This window comes from Mastigoproctus giganteus, chromosome 3 (genome assembly GCF_048544385.1).
Source record: "Mastigoproctus giganteus isolate SK-2022 chromosome 3, ASM4854438v1, whole genome shotgun sequence".
Lineage (NCBI taxonomy): Eukaryota > Metazoa > Arthropoda > Arachnida > Uropygi > Thelyphonidae > Mastigoproctus > Mastigoproctus giganteus.
This window is the reverse complement of record NC_143577.1, coordinates 55,396,451-55,416,973: the sequence shown is the minus strand read 5'-3', so window position 1 is coordinate 55,416,973 and position 20,523 is coordinate 55,396,451. Positions and strand designations below refer to the sequence as shown.

Sequence of the window (20,523 nt, the reverse complement as noted above, 5' to 3'; positions counted from 1 at the left end):
TTAACTCAATTCCAGTCCATTGCTTTCTCTCTCTCTCTCTCATAGCTGTTGCTGCATGAATAGCTCAACAAATGCTTGTTTGTTGACAGTTGCTAGATCAGTCATAATTAATACATGCATTGCCTTTACAATACAGCTCCAATAAAAGCTTTATTTTAATTTAATTTTCTTGCATTTTGGAGAGTTCTAATAACTATGAAGATTCTAATGATATTAAATATATATTTAATAGATGTGTGTTTGAATTTGATGGAATTCCATACTTGATTGAAAATATATGCAAATACACATAATACACTGACTGGTCACTTTATTAGGACTATGAGCTGTGTTGGGCTGCCATTAGCTTGACTCACTGAACTGGCATGATGAGGAATATTGGACTGTTCATGTAATGAAACTGTTCTCAATTCCTAGAATGATGTGGGCAGATGATTGTGCTGGCTAACACATTTTTACAGTTCATCCCCAGTTGCTAAATGGGATTGAGATCCAGGGATTGGCCAGGACAGATTCTTCCTTATATTCCTAAAACACTCTTGAACATTTGACCCAGTGGATGGTAGCATTGCCATCTCAAAGGTACCCCCGTCCATAGTGGTAAACATGCAACATTGCTGGGTGTACCCTATCTGCAACATGTTCAGATATGATTTGGTATTCTAATTGCCCTCCAGTGGGATCAGGAGACCAATGTTGTATCATTAAAACATGCTTCACTTCTCTAGTAGCTGACTCCTTCCTTAAGATCTGGGAGAAGGCTACTAGACTGCCATCTGTCTTCCAGGAACTCTTTGCATCACATAGACAGCAGTATTCTGACTTTCTGCCAGTCTATACAGATGGCTCAAAGTTAGAATTATGTGGGATCTGCTGTTGTGTTCCCTCACAAAACGTTATCCAATAAGATCCCACAAGAAACTAGCATTTACACTGCAGAGTTGCGTGCAATAGAAACAGCCCTAGATCACATCAAAAATTGCGACTACCAGAAGTATATGATTTATTGTGATTCATTAAGCGTGTTACAGGCTCTAGCATTGTGAGGTATAACCCTCATCCGATCCTGTCCAGGATCCGGCAGATTCTTTTTTCTCTTGTGGAATTAGAATTTGATATTCGCTTTTGCTGGATCCCAAGCCACATTTGGATCCAGGGAAATGAATTAGCTGATACTGCTGCCAAATCAGCCATTCCTCTGGATAATCATTGCCTGTCAGTCCCCTATACAGACTACAGGCAAATAATACACTCTAAATTATATTCCCAATGGCAAGATTCTTGGCACAGACAGGTCACAAATAAACTACATCACATTAAGCCTGTCGCAATGGCAGTCCAGTCTACGTAGAGTTCGAAGAGAGGAAGTTGTTCTTGCTTGGCTCCGCATAGGTCATAGTCATCTAACACATTCCTATTTGCTGAGGGCGGATGATCCACTAATGTGTGAGATGCATAACGTTATTTTAACCGTCAGTCATATTTTTATAGAATGTCCTGTTTTTATAGAAGCACGACACTTGTGTTTTACTACTTTTAATAATTTGACTGAACCATTTACACTCAGTCAGATAATAGGTGACAGAGACTTCCTAATTCATTTCACAAATATACGTGGTCTCAATTCTAATCTCAACGATGTCCATTTCCATTTCGTTTTCCGTTTTCTTCCGTTTTCTAGTCACACCGACCCAGCAGGTCGAGATGCTGAGGCTTTTGCAATTACTAATGATCTAGCACAGATTTTTCATTTACCTACAAGAATACCGGACAATCCTAATCATACAGCCAATACGCTTGATCTTTTTCTCACAAACAGCCCTTCTAAGTACACAGTCGAAGTGAGTGGTCCTTTAGGCACTTCAGATCACAACTTGGTGATTGTCTCTTCTCCAATGGAACCTTTATCTCATGGCTATTCCCAACCTCGTGTTGTTTGGCATTACAAGAATGCAAAATGGGATGACCTGCGAGACTTCTTTTCTTCTTTTCCTTGGTCGGATTACTGTTTCAAAACTTCTGATGTCAACGTTTGCTCAGATCGTGTCAGTGAAATTATACTTGCAGGAATGGAATCCTTTATCCCACACTCCACTTTAAAATCTCATGCTTTATCTAAACCTTGGTTTTCCAATAAATGTGCTAAGGTTGTTCAAGAGAAGAATGTTGCATATCGTAATTGACTTGTTTCTAATTCTTCAGTTTCATTTTCTGCATACACCAAAGCTCGCAAAAATTGTAAAGCAGTTATTAATCAGTCCAAACTAGAGTTTGAACAGGCTAAGAGTAGAAAACTTGCTTCTTGCCCTAATGGTAGCCGAGCATTCTGGTCTCTTGCCAAAGCTATTGGCCGCAAATTTTGCCCACCTCTGTCCAAACCAGATAGTTCTGTTATCACTTCAGCCAAGGATAAAGCTGACCTGCTAGCATCCCATTTTTCTTCCAGCTCATGTATTAATGATCTTGGTAAAACACTTCCCACCATTCCCAACACGCTCCATTCAATGCCTCCTGTGGTCTTCCGTCAAAAGGATATCAGAAGGATTTTGATGAATCTTGATGCTAAGAAAGCTCCAGGTCCTGATGGTATTTCTCCACTTGTTCTCAAAACCTGTGCTGCTGAATTTACTCCTATTCTTTGCCACCTTTTTTCACTTTCTTATTCCAAAGGTGTTTTTCCTTTTGCTTGGAAATTTGCTCATAACCAGCCAGTTCCTAAAAAGGGTGACAAATCCTTCCCATCCAATTATCGTCCCATTCCAATTACTTCTACTCTTTCTAAAGTAATGGAGAAATCAATTAACTGCCAACTCTTAAACTACCTAGAAACCTTCCGTCTGATCAACGATCGCCAGTATGGATTCCGTCAGTGTCGATCCACTGGTGATATTCTGGCTTATGTTACCCATTTATGGACTAATTCAATGGAAAGGTTCGGTGAAACACAAGTAGTTGCTCATGACATCTCAAATGCTTTTCATCGTGTTTGGCATAAAGGTCTTCTAAACAAGCTTCCATCTTATGGTTTGCCAACTGTTTTTAGTAATTGGTTATCCTGTTTTCTCTCTGATCGCTCACTGAGGGTGATGGTAGATGGCTCTCTGTCTTCTAACTTCTCCACTAATGCTGGTGTCCCCCAAGTTCAGTTCTTTCCCCCACTCTTTTCCTCTTGTATATTAATGACCTTCTTCCATTGACTGGAAATCCTATCCATAGTTTTGCCGATGATAGCACATTGCATTCAACTTTCCATTTTGAGAAACCTTGTCCTGCTCAATCAGCTTCAACTTCTCGAAAATCTGCTACCAATTCCTTAAATGCCGATCTTCAGGTAATTCTCCAGTGGGGCAAAGACAACTTAGTTGATTTCAACTCTTCTAAAACTCAGTCTTGTCTTATATCTTGCAAAAAGGATTCTTCTGCTCCTATACTTATCTTTAGTGACACTTCGATTTCTAGGCAAAATGATATATCTCTTTTGGGGATTACCCTGACTTCTAATCTCTCTTGGCACAAGCACATTACAAATATTGCTTCCTCTGCATCTAAAAAACTTGGTTTTCTCTTTCGCTCTTGGCGTTACTTTTCTTCCAAACAGCTGCTCACTCTGTATAAATCGCAAATCCGCCTTGCCATGGAATATTGTTCCCACATCTGGGGTGGTGCCCCCAAAGCCTCTTTCAGGCTTCTTGATTCCATTCAGAAGAGGGTAGTTAGGTTAATTAATGATTCATCTCTAACAGAGTCTCTCCACTTGCTTTCTCTTAGATGTACTGTTTCTGCTGCATGCCTCTTCTAGAGATACTTCCCTGGGCACTGTTCTTCTGAATTGGCGTCTATAATTCTCGCTCTCTCTCTTTCAAAACAGTCCGAACACATGCCGCCACCAGCCAACATCCATTTACTGTCCAACTGCAAACCCACAGAACCAACTTTTCATCTTCCTCATTTATTCATTCAACTGCCGTTTTCTGGAACAACCTTCCTTCATACGTATTTCCTGAAAATTACAATCTACAGAAGTTCAAGTCCAATGTCAACAAATATCTTCTTTCGTCTTCTCAACCTCCAACCCAAGCACGGTACTAAGTACTATAGGTTCTAATACCTCTCGTGTTTGGGGTTCACATAAAAAAAAAAAAAAAAAAAATGTCCGACATTTTTAACTTTTTAGAATCTATTAATTTGTATACAAATATATAAGTTTTATACTTTATATGCTTTTACTTTATACCTTTTTTACATAATAGTTAATTGCTTGACGTGGTAGCCTAGGCTACCAAAATGTTTAGTAGCCTTTTAAATTTGACTTGGCGCATTATGGCCTTAGCTGCCAATGTGCCATTAAAACCCAAACCAAACCAAACCAAATCCTCTAGTAGCCTGTACTCTCAGTTGCATTCCTGGAATCAGTGTAGCTGTATTTGCCAGTTAATATATGATATCAGTGGCTTACATAAAGTTTTTCTATCCCCATAGTGTGTAAGGGGCCTCTTGTGGGGGTCTTAGCATGATGCCTCTTGTATCACCACATTAAATTCAGAGTTTAATTATTCCATTGTTTCAACAGTTGCTAGATAATCCATCAAGCACATGCTCTGTGGCCTTAAATTTTTTGCCTCATGTGATTCTTTTCCACATATTTTCCAGGTGTTTTTCTATTTGTCAACGATTCAAGTGACACTAGTCTTGGAAAACTTGACAAGTGTATACTCACAATTATACCTCTTTGGAACTTGCTGCAATTCTGTACCCTTGCTCGTGAACTGATTTAGCCACTGTTTGGGTCACGTAACTTCTCTGATATACACTGGTGTTCAAAGAAAGTGCATCACCTAGAAATTTCACATTTCTAACCCTTTTTCGCGATGGTTTGTTACATTAATGACTAGCATCACAAATAGAAATATAAACAAAAGATATTTATTAATAGTTAAGGCAAAGCTAAGTAATATTTGACAGGTGGTCTCAAAATATTCCAAAATGAGCATTTTCAACCTTTATATAACAGTTTTGATAAACACGACAATTATGGCTGAAATGTTATCAGAAGCCCTCAGTTTTCTTCAGTTTATCGTTTTAAATGGAAAACAAAATGAAAAGTTTACTGGGTGCAAACTAATATTTAGTTAAACCGCATCTGGCCCTGATGACAGCAGCACACTGTCGAGGCATTGAAAAATCAATTTCTGAAGATAATCAACTGATAGTTTGTGGTTCAAAACACAAATTATCACTTACTGAAGTTCACGAAGGGTCTTTGGTTTCTTTCTGGCAACTGTAGATTCCACACGATGCCAACAGTTCTCTATAGGATTCGGCTCCAGGCTGGTTCCTGGCCAGCTAAGAGTTGTGATGGATCGTTCTTCCAACCATTTTTTTCATCTCTAACAAATGTAAACACATTACTGTCAAACCCCTAATGCAGAAATGAAGCTAAAGTAACTACGGAAGTGCCTACTTACACTTTTCGCCCGATGACAAGGAGCAGAGTTGTCCTGAAAGATGCAGTTACTTGGCAGGTTTAAATGGTCTCTAATGGTTGGCAGCGATTTGCCTTCCAATATAGCCAGGTAGCCATTGGCATTTACAGAACCTTTTATAAACTGCAGGTGGCTACTCCGCGATACGAAATGTACCCCCATATCATTTGGATGGCAGGGAATTTCACTTCAGACACCATACAGTCTGGATGGTATTCTTTACCCTATCTACGGCAAATCGTTTGTCTCCCATCAGATCCATGCAGGTTAAATTTCTTCTCATCCAAGAAAATAACTGACTTCCATTGCTCGGGGGTCTATTTGACATGCTCCTTACACCAAATTAATCAGGCCTTTTCATTTTTTGTGCGAGGAGGGACTTCTTCTTAGGACAACGGGCTACAAGTCCATTTTTGAAGAGGCATCTTCTGACTGTAACTGCACTTGCTACCACTCCTGTATGTTTTTCCCATTTTTTTTCCAGCTCAGACGAAGAAGCTTCATGGTTTTTAAGGCATAAGTGCTTTAAAACACCATCCTGTTTTGGATGCGTCTGGTTCCTTTTTTCCTATGAGCAAAACCAGTATTCTTGAATTTGGAAAGAAATCTACTCGGTGTCGACTGATTACAAGACACTCTATAAGCAATATGACAGGAAGAACATCCTTCCTCATGTAAAGCAACAATAGCACTCTTTCTTTGTGGTGTCAACTGCATGTAACTCGCCATCCTGACACACAAGCAAGGAATGACTGCAACTTTTGCAGAGCGTGCTAATATAGCTGAAAGTAACAGCTGATGCAATATTACGTCATCAGCTATGTGTATCAGTCTTATCTGATGCAATCTGTAAGAAATAATGCCATATACTTACGTTATTCTGAACACAATTACAATTTTAAGGGGTGATGCATTTTCTTTGAACACCAGTTTACATATTTTTTATAGATTGTCATATAAAGCCCAACCTTCACTGTTCTAATAAAATGGCTGGCAGCGTACGCTGAGTTGACTTTGCATTAGCAACACCTTCCTAATACCCCATGGGACCACCTCTTTCCTGTAATATAGCCCAACACCTTGTATAGTGCTCACCATCTTGGTGAGCCCTATACAAGGTGCTGCAGGGTGTCCTGTGGTGGTGTTACCCATGTATTGAATGTGTCCATTAATGACCACACATTATCAGGTGGATAATCATAACATCATGGAACTAGTCATGTCTTTTTCCAGTAGGTCCCAAATATGCTCAGTTGAGTTGAGATTGGGTGGACAGAGGATGGAGAATTTATTGTCATGTTCCTGAAAGCAGTTAGCAGCCTGCTGGTCCTTGTGGAATGGCACATTGTCTTGTTGCTACACTGTTCTGTTTAGCAGGCTGAAGCCTGCTGAACAGAAATACTGCATCCAGGTATTGTAGCCTCATGTTATTTTCTCCAAATGCAGATACTCCGATCAGCATGATAGCGTGAAATAGGATTCATCAGACCAGGTGACAGATTTCCATGTGTTGGTGGTTCAGTATTGGTGTTGATATCCCCATGCAAGACAGTTTCTTGTGCCTTGCAGTGTAACAAATGGTACCTGTGACAGTTGTTGACTTCCATAGGCTATGTGAGTTAATGTCTGGCATATAGTTCACATGGATATTGGTCTTGCTATTCCTACATTGTGCTAGGTGGGTAGGTAGCTGGTCCACTGTGCTGTATTGCTACTGTATTATGAGACAAGACACACAACACCCACCACAGGTGTCAACCACACATTGCTGTCCCACATGTGACCTTTGGCTGGTTGTTTGATTGCTGTTGAGTGAGTCAGTCACGGTAGACTTGTTACACCACAGAATAGGAGCGCTTAACCATGCTGGCTGTTGTTGTGTTGTGTTGTTGAGTATCTATGAGGAAGAATGGGTTAGTGTTGAGATCTTTCCAACTTCAAAAGTGGAAATGATTTTGGTGACATCTTTTCCCCACAATCATTCCACTTTTGATGTTGGATGGATCTCAGAGTTGACCCATTCTTCCTCATAGACACTCAACTGATTGTCATGTGTGCAAATTACACTCTTATAACAGCTGTTTCCGACTTTGAGCCTTCACCAGTGTCACAAACCACTTCATTCGTACACAAGGGGAATTGTTGCTAATGCAAAGCCAGCTCAACATATATAAAAAAAGAAAGGCCAAGAGGGAAGAAACCTTGTTATACTATCAGTATAATTCTGATGAAATAAGATAATGTATATTTGTGTCAGTAATATAATGTTTAAAATTGTTTATTTTGTACTGTATTAATTTAGTTAATTTTTATCTGTTGTTAATATAAGCATTTATTTCAGTATACTCTGTGCATACCATATGCATATTTTAACCCAGCTGATAACTTGCCAGATGACCTTCGAAAATCTTGCATTAATCGTTAATTGTTAATGCAAGATTTTAAAAATTTGAAATTTTTTCTACCTTCCTAAATATAGACAAACTTTTTCCATAGTCATTTCTAAAGGGATTTTTTTTTTATCAGCTTTCATAGAGTAACTGAATGCCAGAGGTGATCCTCCAAATTGTTTAAAATTATGTTTGTTTATAGTTATCAGTTTGCATTCCTGCTAGTTCAGTAAAACTCTGCAGTGTTACCCTGCTTGTTTTTGATAGATTTATTAATGTTTCCACAAGAAAATGAAACCTGATATTTGCCAGATGGTCATGCTCTCCGGAAAGCAACGTCTATAATATCAAATTTCGTTTGCTGTGATGCACACCAAATTTGAAATAAATTTTGAAAAAATATGAAAAGTGAATAACAGTTTCCTAAAACACACACACACACACACACACGCTGCAATGTACATAAATTTTTAATATATTTGACAGTATTGGTACACATAATAATTAAAATTTTGAGAGTTTAATTCTCTTTTAAACCAGAAAATGGAAGACCCTAAGGGATTCATATTTATATTTTTTGTCTAAAACAATTTTAAAAATTTTCCTCAGTATTGAGGAAATTTAATTTTTGAAAATAAAAGTATAAAAAACACAGTATTTTTAAGTAATTAATTTTAGTTTTTAATAAAAAAGTTGCATAAAATAAGTATAGCAGTCCATTAAGAAGAGATGAGATGTTAGTATTTTCTCTAAGCAGAGTGCAAAAAACCACAAAATGTTCTCCAAAAATTAAAAACAAAGTTGATCACCTGTCTGGTGACCTGCCACCATTTTAGCTACTTTTCGAGTGCCACTACCACTGTGTAAAATGTTTTCCAAAAATGAGTGAAAAACACATTACCATTATAATATATTTAAGTCTTAGGAAAATAGGATTTGATTTGTTTTTTTATGTAAATTATGACTTTCAGAATCACAGTGTCACGTACTTTGAGGATGTCTATATTTCATCTCTAGAAAAATTTAGAAAATTATGTAGCTGTCAGCAGATTTTATGTTTGTGGAAGCATACATGGTTTTGCATGAAGACCTTTCTATTGACTGAAAAATTAACCTTTCAGGATTTGTAGTGAGCTCTTACATTGGGACTTAAATTGAGAGGTACTTTCCAAAAGATCAACGTACATTTTCAAAAGATCAACGTACATTTTCAAAAGATCATTTAGTGAAATTAACTAAAAATTTGTTTTAAGTGAATCACAATATAATTAATTGCTACAATATGTAAATAGCCATCTAATTTCTTTACTTATCAAAAATTCAGTTTGCATGTACTATATTGACTCAGGCTACTACTTTCATGTGCACAAATGTATTTTTTTATTTTTATAATAGTATTCCTGGAAGTTGATGCATCCAACAGATCACCACCAAAATAAAGACTGCCCACACGAAGCTGAAGAATATGAAAGAGTAAGTATCATCTGTTATATATATTTAAACATTATTTAACAATTTTCATCAGTTTATAACCAATAGGCAGATCTGTTCGTGTAATTATAAATAAAGTTTGGATATTTAAGTACTAAGAAGCCATAAAGTGGGCAGATAAGCGTGGTATGAATTCAAAATAGGCACTACTTACTGTCCATCTCACAGTGGTAACAGTTTTTCTCTGTCTTTTTTGCAGTAACAGTTCATTTCCACATCTTTTAAAACTACACAAAATCAATTTTAAAAATTCTGCAAAGTTCTCCTTATTCTTGTTTAATATAGTTGTAATAAACACCTGAGAATAGTTCACCATAATTGTTCAGTTAGCCATAAAAAAAGAAAACTTTATTCTTCAAGTGTTTCATTACCAACAATGCATATGTATGGCTCAGATGCCCTTTCTCAATTTAGAAACCAATAGTAATTAATAAAAGAACTTAAAAGTATTTTATAAACTAATATGGGATGGCAGCTCCTTTAACTTGCTTTCTCTTGCTCCTTTAACTTAAGTCATCACACTCCTCCAAACTGCATACAACGGTTTAACCAGCCAGGTGCGCATCCAGAACGATTTATCTGAGGAATTTACCATCCAAACTGGAGTCCGCCAAGGGGATGTAGCCTCCCCGTTGCTTTTCAACATCGTGGTCGACGCCATTATGAGGCAAGCATTCAGAAACAGACAGGGCATACAATATGACAAGGATCACTATGTGACTGACCTGATGTTTGCTGATGATAGTGCTATCCTTGCCGGTAACGACGCTGAAGCCACGGAAATCCTCTACGACATTGCCCGCATTGCCCGGCCATACGGTTTGAAGATCAATGCTGGTAAGACAAAGGCCCTGACAACAGATGGGTCGCAAGCCACCATCTATCTCGAAGGCGTCCAGATCGAGCAAGTGCAGGGCTTTAAATACCTTGGGTCGCTGGTCCAGGAGAAGAAAGTTGCATCCACCATGGAAATTCACAGCAGAATTGGACAGGCGGCCACTGCGTTCGCCTCGCTCAAATGGTGTCTGTGGAAGAGGACCAACATTTCCACAAAGACTAAAATCCGACTCTTCCGGACTTTGATCCTGCCCATTCTTCTTTACGGATCGGAAACATGGATTTGTCTCAAGTTAGATTTGAACAAACTTGAGGTATTCCAAATGCGATGCCTGCGGCAGATCTTGGGCATCTCTCTTCGCGACCGCATCACTAATGATACCATCCGCGCCAGATGCCAACAGCAACCAACCATTGCCGACCAAATCCAGAAGCGAAGGCTCAGATGGTTTGGCCACGTATGTAGAATGGGCACGAACAGAATACCATCCACACTCCTTTGGAGACAACGACCCACCCAATGGAGCATCCAACGGACCGCGCCTAGGAAAACGTGGGCCAAGCAAGTGGAAGATGACTTGAAGAGCCGACGTCTCGACCTTAACCAGGCCAGGACTGAAGCCATGGATCGTAAGGTATGGAAGAACATCACAGAGCAAGTCCGAAACCCTGCGGCACCTACAGCAGCATACTGGTTGCATGGCCAACCGCCTCCCCCAGCTGCCAGCTAAGGACCAAAGAAGAAGAAGAAGAAGAACTTGCTTTACAAATAGGCTAGAAATATGAGCCAAAACACTGCGGCCACTCTTAATAAAGTAGTTGTTTTTTTTTTTTTTTTAAGAGCATCAGCAACTATGGCCATATTGCTCCGGGGATATGCGGTGGTCTATCCCTGACCTTTCCGCATCCTCTATATTTGGTGGGCACTGGCTCAAACCCCGGTCTAATCAAGAAGTGTGTGCTACGCACTGCTGCTCCTGCCCACCTGGCTACGGAGGCACCAATAAAGTAGTAAAGGCTACCTTACTTATCAATAATGATTATAAAAGACCAATGAGAGATGAATAGAGAGACAATATGTTATGAACATCAAAACAAGCTGATGGATGATGAACTGATCAGTAGTACATGACAATATTTGTGGGAAACTTTACTGTATTTTATACATACGATATTTTAAAACAAAAAAAAAATAAATAAATAAAATAAATAAAATAAAAATTAATGCTCTTCTACCAGTGTTGTGCTATTGGAATTGATTTGTGTGCTGATACTGTCCAGCGAAGTGTTACAACTTCAAATATTTAATATACAGGGTGTGTCTATTAAATAACAAGACTGTTGCAAAAAGTAAATATAATGAAATATTTGTACCTTAATAGTTATTCCCTTCAAAATAATTGCCTTCAGCTTGCACACACTGTTCCATATGTTTCTAAGCACAGAAACATTTCGGAAGCCATCTTCTGGAAGCCATTTTGTCATTTTTTTTCTGAATGTTTGCAATGAACTGAAAATGGGTGGGTTCCTTTTTTTTTTTTTTTTTTTTTTAATGTGAACCCCAAACACGAGAGGTATTAGAACCTATAGTACTTAGTACTGTGCTTGGGTTGGAGGTTGGGAAGACGAAATTTGTTGACATTGGACTTGAACTTCTGTAGATTGTAATTTTCAGGAAATATGTATGAAGGAAGGATGTTCCAGAAAACGGCAGTTGAATGAATAAATGAGGAAGATGAAAAGTTGGTTCTGTGGGTTTGAAGTTGGACAGTAAATGGATGTTGGCTGGTGGTGGCACGTGTTCGGACTGTTTTGAAAGAGAGAGCAGGAATTATAGAAGCCAATTCAGAAGAACAGTGCCCAGGGAAGTATCTGTAGAAGAGGCATGCAGCAGAAACAGTACATCTATGAGAAAGCGAGTGGAGAGACTCTGTTAGAGATGAATCATTAATTAACCTAACTGCCCTCTTCTGAATGGAATCAAGAAGCCTGAGAGAGGTTTTGGGGGCACCACCCCAGATGTGGGAACAATATTCCATGGTAGGGCGGATTTGCGATTTATACAGAGTAAGCAGCTGTTTGGAAGAAAAGTAACGCCGAGAGCGAAAGAGAAAACCAAGTTTTTTAGATGCAGAGGAAGCAATATTTGTAATGTGCTTGTGCCAAGAGAGATTAGAAGTCAGGGTAATCCCCAAAAGAGATATATCATTTTGCCTAGAAATCGAAGTGTCCCTAAAGATAAGCATAGGAGCAGAAGAATCCTTTTTGCGAGATATAAGACAAGACTGAGTTTTAGAAGGGTTGAAATCAACTAAGTTGTCTTTGCCCCACTGGAGAATTACCTGAAGATCGGCATTTAAGGAATTGGTAGCAGATTTTCGAGAAGTTGAAGCTGATTGAGCATGACAAGGTTTCTCAAAATGGAAAGTGGCATGCAATGTGCTATCATCGGCAAAACTATGGATAGGATTGCCAGTCAATGGAAGAAGGTCATTAATATACAAGAGGAAAAAAGTGGGTGAACCTTGGGGGACACCGGCATTAATGGAGAAGTTAGAAGACAGAGAGCCATCTACCATCACCCTCAGTGAGCGATCAGAGAGAAAACTGGATAATCAATTACTAAAAACAGTTGGCAAACCATAAGATGGAAGCTTGTTTAGAAGACCTTTATGCCAAACACGATCAAAAGCCTTTGAGATGTCAAGAGCAACTACTTGTGTTTCACCGAACGTTTCCATTGAATTAGTCCATAAATGGGTAACATAAGCCAGAATATCACCAGTGGATCGACACTGACTGAATCCATACTGGCGATGATCGATCAGACAGAAGGTTTCTAGGTAGTTTAATAGTTGGCAGTTAATTGATTTCTCTGGATATGAGCTAATTTCCAAGCAGAAGGAAAAACACCTTTGGAATAAGAAAGTGAAAAAAGGCGGCAAAGAATAGGAGTAAGTTCAGGAGCACAGGTTTTGAGAACAAGTGGAGAAATGCCATCAGGACCTGGAGCTTTTTTAGCATCAAGATTCATCAAAATCCGTCTGATATCCTTTTAACGGAAGACCACAGGAGGCATTGAATGGAGCGTGTTGGGAATGGTGGGAGGTGTTTTACCAAGATCATTAATACATGAGCTGGAAGAAAAATGGGATGCTAGCAGGTCAGCTTTATCCTTGGCTGAAGTGACAACAGAACCATCTGGTTTGGACAGAGGTGGGAGCAGAGATGGGAAAAAGTTGCGGCCAATAGCTTTGGCAAGAGACCAGAATGCTCGGCTACCATTAGGGCAAGAAGCAAGTTTTCTACTCTTAGCCTGTTCAAACTCTAGTTTGGACTGATTAATAACTGCTTTACAATTGTTGCGAGCTTTGGTGTAGGCAGAAAACGAAACTGAAGAATTAGAAACAAGCCAATTACGATATGCAACATTCTTCTCTTGAACAGCCTTAACACATTTATTGGAAAACCAAGGTTTAGATAAAGGACGAGATTTTAAAGTTTAGTGTGGGATAAAGGATTCCATTCCTGCAAGAATAATTTCACTGACACGAGTACCCTTAAGTGCACTTTTCAGTTTAGGGAAGAGAAAAAAGTCCAGTGGTGAGGTCTGGTGAGTAGGGTGCATATTCACACACAAAAATTTTTTTGGGCAGCACACAGTGCTGTAGAGAATGCATTGTGTGCTGGAGCAGCCACTCATCCTTCCACAATTTAGGTCTCTTCCTTTGACTTTTATCGTGCAGCCTTGTCAGAGAACTTCAGTGTAGTATGTTTGGTATTCAGTTTCACCTGAATATCAAATGTACTATACAGCCACTCCCAGGCTTATGTGTGTAGGGCGCCTCCGTAGCCAGGTGGGAAGGAGCAGCAGTGCGTAGCACATGCTTCTTGATTAAACCGGGGTTCGAGCCCGTCACCACCAAATACGGAGGATGCGGAAAGGTCAGGGAATGACCACCGCATATCCCGGAGCAATATGGCCTTAGTTGCTAATGCTCCTTAAAAAACCAAAACAACAACAACAACAGGCTTATGTAATACTCAGATACTTATGTAATACTTACTGAACTTTGACTTCATTTAAGTTTTTGGTGGCCAGTGCAAATTTATAAAAAAATCATTGAAATGTATTTTGCATCCTGTAGGAATAAATAGAGGTATCATGAAAATACTGTAATGTGAACCCAATAACACTTTTTTTTTTTTTTTTTTTTTGATAATTCGTTCCAAGACCTTGGAAATTGAAATTTTTGCTATATAACTAAGCTATTTATCTCTCTAAAAGGTAATTTTTATAATGGAAATTGCACTACACTTTCATTGTTATCATATGTTCCGTTATAAGAATCAATTTTGAATGTCTTTGTGATATTTTTCTGAAGCACGTTTCTGGAGGTCACTACCATAAAACAATAAAAACAATTTGCACTTTCTGGTTTATTAGGCTTTTCTGTTAGCGCGTAAACGGATAGTACACTCGATCTTATTGCATTTTCGATAATACCGATAACTGGAATTGTGTGGGTTTTTACGTTATGGTATTATGGTGAAATGAGTTCCCCTTCACTGAAATCTTCAATCATGTAAAAAATTTTCAGAACCTTCTCTTCATTCCTATTTACTTATTACAATCGTGAAGGGAAAGGGACCGATGGAAAGTGCAAGTGCTGGCAGTGCTCGGAAACGAAACAAAATTGATTTAGAAATGAAGATGATTAATTGAGAATTACGAAGCAGGACAAAGTTTGTCATCTATTGCATGGAATTAGGTCTCGCTGCTCCAACAGTGAATACTATTTTAAGGGACAGTGCACTTATAAAAGAGCATGTTAAAGGATCAGTGCATTTAAGATCAACAGTGATCACAAAAGATGCTATATCGAAGATGGAAAAGCTATTAATAATATGGATGGAAAATCAGATTCAGAAGCGAGTGCCCCCATGTCCAATGGCCATTCAAGCAAAAGCAAGATGTATTTATGAAGATATTAAGGATAAGTATGGTGAACCCCAAGCCAAGTTTGTGGCAAACCACGGGTGGTTTAATAGGTTCAAGCATCGTGCTGGTTTCCAAAACATCAAAGTATGCGGTGAAGTCGCAAGTGCCAATTCTGCAGCTGCAGAGAAATTTTGTGATGTGTTGGAAAAAGCCCTTCTAAATCTCCACAGCCCTCAACTTCCCCAGCGGCGTACTTATTAGCTGGAGACATTGATTCTGGCAATGATACTCGAAATGTAAAACTTGCTGGTGTTATGCCTATCTCCTCTCTCTTTTTATAATTTTGAAATTTTTGTAATTTCGTACACTTTTGTAATTTTTCCTGCACATTAGATAAAAAAATTGAATAAATAACACTGGTCAATACCAAAAATGTTTCTGGCTTGAAAATATTCAATTCTTAATTTCAGCATGAGAAAAACGAATATAACATTTAAAACTCTTAGTTAGCTCTCGGTTCCACAATATAGTCCCTCTAATGATTCACCAATCAAATTATTGGTGAATACTAGGGAATTTTGGAGTCTAGAGAATAGATAGGTTGGTAACACTGAAACAGGAACCGATACGCCTTGTTTTTTTTTGTATTTCTGCATATCATTTATCTTGCAAGTGATGTTAAATTTTTTTTTTTTTTTCCCAGGTTTATGGACAAAAGTCATGTAAAAAGCCAGGATGCCATGTAATTGTGTTAACAATTTTTGTTATGTGTGTGGTGATGTGACATTTTCCACTCAGAAATGCCAATTGACTCCACTTGTGATGACAGCCTACTACCATTATTTTGGCTGTAGGATGAAGACAAACCATGGGCACCTCATATTTGCTGCAACATGTGCTGTAAATCTCCGTGAGTGGTTGAATAACAAAGGATCTTCAATGCCTTTTGCCAGTCCAGTGATTTGGCGGGAGCCTTCAAATTGTGTAAATGACTGTTATTTCTGCATGGTGCCTCCTCTTCAGCATGGCATGTCAAAAAAAAAAAAAAAAAAAAAAAAAAGAAGTGGACTGTGGAATACCCCAACATCCCATCAGCTATCCGACCAGTGGCACATGGGGATGGTCTGCCTGTACCTCACCCTCCAGAAGAGTACACTGGAGTCTGATGAAGATGGGGACAGTGTGAGGAATGATGGTCAACCTGGGCCTTCAACATCACAGGATCCTGATTTTGTGCCAGAACCTGAGTGAGTCACACGGAATCACTCAAGGTGAACTAAGTGATCTAATTTGAGACCTAGATCTATCGAAAGATAAAGCAGAGCTTCTGGGATAGGCTCCAACAGTGGAATCTTCTGCAACCAAATGTCAAGGTGTCCATGTACAGGAGCAGGCAGAATGCTTTGACTCCATATTTTAAAAGTGAAAACAACCTTGTTGCCTGCTGTGATGTCAATGGTTTGATGACAGCTTTGAATGTGGAGCACAACCCACAGGACTTGAGGCTATTCATAGACTCATAAAAGCTAAGTTTAAAAGCTGTTTTGCTCCATAATGGCAATGCTCTTCCTTCAATTCCTCTAGGCTATGCTGTTCGCATGAAGGAGACATATGAGAATATGAAATTAATTCTGGAAGCAATGAAGTACAAAGACCACCAGTGGCAGAGCTGTGGAGATGAAGGTGATTGCAATACTGCTGGGCATGCAGTTGGGATACACGAAGTACTGCTGTTTACTGTGTGAGTGGGACAGTCGGGCTAGGTCCTCAACTACAAGAGAAAAGTCTGGCCTCTAAGGGAAAATCAAGCACAATCCTCTGGTTTTTCGAAGCAAAATTCTTCTGTCCCCTTTACACATCAAACTGGGACTCGTGAAGAAATTTGTTAAAGGGATGAACCAGGATGGAGAAGCTTTCAAGTACTTGAGAGGAAAATTTCCACTGTTGATGATGCTAAGTTTAAGGAAGGAATCTTTCTTGGTCTACAAATTCGTGAACTTTTAAAGGATGAAAACTTTGAGCAAGTCCTCCAGGGTAATGAGAATGCAGCTTGGGATGCCTTTAAAAGTGTTGTGCATGACTTCCTAGGAAACTGAAGAGCTGGAAACTATGTTGAGACTGTGAACAACCTTCTAGAAAAGTATCATCAATTAGGCTGCAACATGTCACTGAAAATCCACTTTCTCGACTTTCATCTGGACTTCTTCCCTGACAACTGTGGGGCAGTGAGTTATGAGCACGGTGAGCGATTCCACCAAGACATTTCAGCAATGGAAAGAAGATATTAGGGTAGGTGGAATGCTTCTATGCTTGCTGACTACTGTTGGACAGTAACAAGAGATGCCCCAGAAGTGGAATACAAGTGAAAAGAAGGCACTGTTGTGAATAGGCCACATTTTGAGAAAGTACTTTTGGTTCCTGTGCAGTTTTCTTGTGTTCTTGTTTTTTTACATTTTAATTAAAAACAACTGTGGTTTATGTTGTATCAAGGAAATGTAAATATGAGATTTTTAATATTACTTTTCACTCTGACTACTACTGAAATTACTATATTACTATATTTTTTGACAGTAGCAAAGTACTGTATCTCAAAACTAGAGCTAATAAAAAATTTCTGAAGCCATATTTGTTTTTCTCGCCCCAAATAATTTTGGGTCGAGAAAAACGAATATGGCTTCAGAAATTACTAATGTAAAGTTTGCCTATTTTAAGAAAGGAAACAAATTCAAAGAATTTTTTTGTTGAACAGTGTAATTCTATTTACATGTTCATCGAACATTTCTTTTTTGCTTCAATCAAATTCAGCGCGTATAGTTGTGAGTGCTGCATAAGCATTTAGGGAAATTCCGACTTACGTAGAGTTTTGCGGGATGCAAGCCTTACGTAAGTCGGGGAGTTGCTGTATACCTGAATATCAAACTGATATCAAATGCCTATTATGGCTGACCAGAGTCTGCTCATTCTTTGACCTTCATTCAAAATTTTTTTCCATCTTGGCACCCACTTTTCTAATGCCTAAATTTTCAATTAAAATTTGTCTAACTAGTTTTTGCCCATATTGAATTCTGATGCAACCAGTCTGATGCTTAAATGACAATCTTCTAATCAGCATCCTTACCCAGTCCACATTTTCATCACTTTTCATGATACCAGATGGCCTGGTCTTTCATCGTCTTCCACATTCTCTCTTCCTTCTAAAAATATTTTATGCCAGTCAAACACACAAGCTCTTGACTAGTATTTTTTCCATAAACTTGACATAACAATCGTAACTTTGAGTTGGTGTTTTTGTTAGTTTTGTGAAATATTTGAGGTTGATTTGTTGTTCAATTCTTTTGTCTGTGAATTTTTCAGCAAAATGCATAAACCCAAGGTAATGAAAACATATCTCACTGAAAAGCAAATGTGTGTATTGGAACATGATTTGGCAGACAACTAGGGAAGCCACCTCTGTAGCCAGGTGGGAAGGAGCAGTAGTGCGTAGCACACGCTTCTTGATTAGACCAGGGTTCGAGCCCGTGACCACCAAATACGGAGGATGCGGAAAGGTCAGGGAATGACCACCGCATATCCCGGAGCAATATGGCCTTAGTTGCTAATGCTCCTAAAAAAAAAAAAACCAAACCAAAACAACTAGGGAAAGGTTCAAGGTCAACTGCTGTGTCTTGGTTTCACATGTGGTGCTTGGTGTGAGTCACATTATTAAACCTTGTACTCATAGCAGAGCTGTATGACATTATAAATAAATTTGGTAAATTGTGGACTTAGTTCGTCAACCAGCTGACTTTCTGTCATAAAATAAGACTAAAGCATGTTTTCTTATAGCAGTCAAAAGTCTGCTATCTCCAAATAGAATCCATAGATATCAAGTTGTCAATTCATTTTCAGAAGCAGATATTTAAGTTAACTTAAATATTATCAGTTATGTTAAATATATATTGGGTATGGTAAATATATTTAATTTAAAATTAATTTAAATATATTTGCTTTTTAGTTAAATAATATATAAATATATTATTTAAATTTCTCAATATTGTTGAGGGTAAAGAAATAGATATTTTGCAAATTGCTTCTGTCAGTTTCAATTTGAGAATCTACCAGATGCTATTATGAAAGAAAAAAGAATTGACATACAGTGATCCTTGATTGTGGGGAATTGACAAGTGCCCAAAGAAGCTTGAAATATAACAAATTATCCCAAATCATGCTTGGGCATTTTTAAAATTTCTCATGGCAATGGTGAGTGCAAATGAATATTCAGCCACGTGGGAAAACACTTAGTTCAGACCACATTTTGGTGAAGCTTTGGGAAATGCGCTTCACAGTCAAATGTAACAGCAGTGTCATTGTTATTAACAAAACTATGACACAAAAATTTCTGAAAAGGGAAGTATGCAACAATATCTCGAAGCATTCATAATCAGTTGATGTCTAACAGATAATCCAAATAGAAATTCACAAACAGAAAAATTCTAAGGAAGGTAATGTTTGAAAGCATACTGTATCTGCAAACAATCCTATGGCCTAATTTTTCAGCATCCCTTATTTAATAACTTTGTGTAAACAATGTATGCGACTTCCAAAACTACTCAAATCAGACCATATATTTAGGAACAACAGATAGAACAACAGCTATCAATCTCAAACATTTGATTGATGCACAATAGATATTTCAAACAGGCAATTAATGCACTATAGATATTTCACCAAGAGGCTTATGAGATTCCACTCTACTGCCACCAAGTTAAATTTTTGAATTTTATGGACTAGGCCATAAAAGCTGCTCTGTTTGCTTCGATATTTTCAATGTGTTATGGACTAGGACATAAAAGCTTCTAGATTCAGAAGCTTTTATAGACTAGACCACTGCAAAGCAAAATTACCCTATGACTGTATAAATCAAAAACATCGTAAATAAATAGCAAATACAGCAGACTCTCGATCTACTGGGATCGGTTTAACCGGGAAGTAGATTAACTGGGACACTTCAAGACTCCAAATAAAAAAATAAAAAAAATCAACCAGAAATCATAAAATTCAAGTAATAACTAGAATAGGTATAAAGAGATGTTTTGCAATTCGTAAATAAGCGACAAGCAGGGTATTGTAAAATCGTCATTGGGAGATTATTATCTTGCAACCCCCACTGTCTTCACACCCAACACCCAAAAAAAAAAAAGAAAAAGAGAACAAGTGTTTAGTTTGTTTTATTGTGTCGTTTTGATTGTTGTGTTTCGTTGCACCGCAAAGAGAAAAATTTTGTTTCATTATTTATGTCAGGGATAATGAAAATTTTTTTTTGTTTAGAAATCATGAAAATGATGGGTAAATGCAAATGAGTTGCACTTTCAATTAAACAAAAACTTGAAATTATTCAAAA

The 20,523-nt window shown here is 38.2% G+C and overlaps 1 protein-coding gene across 2 annotated transcripts in view; it reads left to right on the top strand.

The window, feature by feature from the left end:
* Cyfip (Cytoplasmic FMR1-interacting protein Sra-1) overlaps positions 1-20,523 on the top strand; it is a 425,647-nt gene that overhangs the window by 169,928 nt on the left and 235,196 nt on the right. For both annotated transcript variants that reach the window (XM_090369296.1, XM_090369295.1), the window contains exon 10: positions 9,269-9,346. In XM_090369296.1, the coding sequence (XP_090225422.1) occupies positions 9,269-9,346 (78 nt within the window). The remainder of the gene's footprint in view (positions 1-9,268; positions 9,347-20,523) is intronic.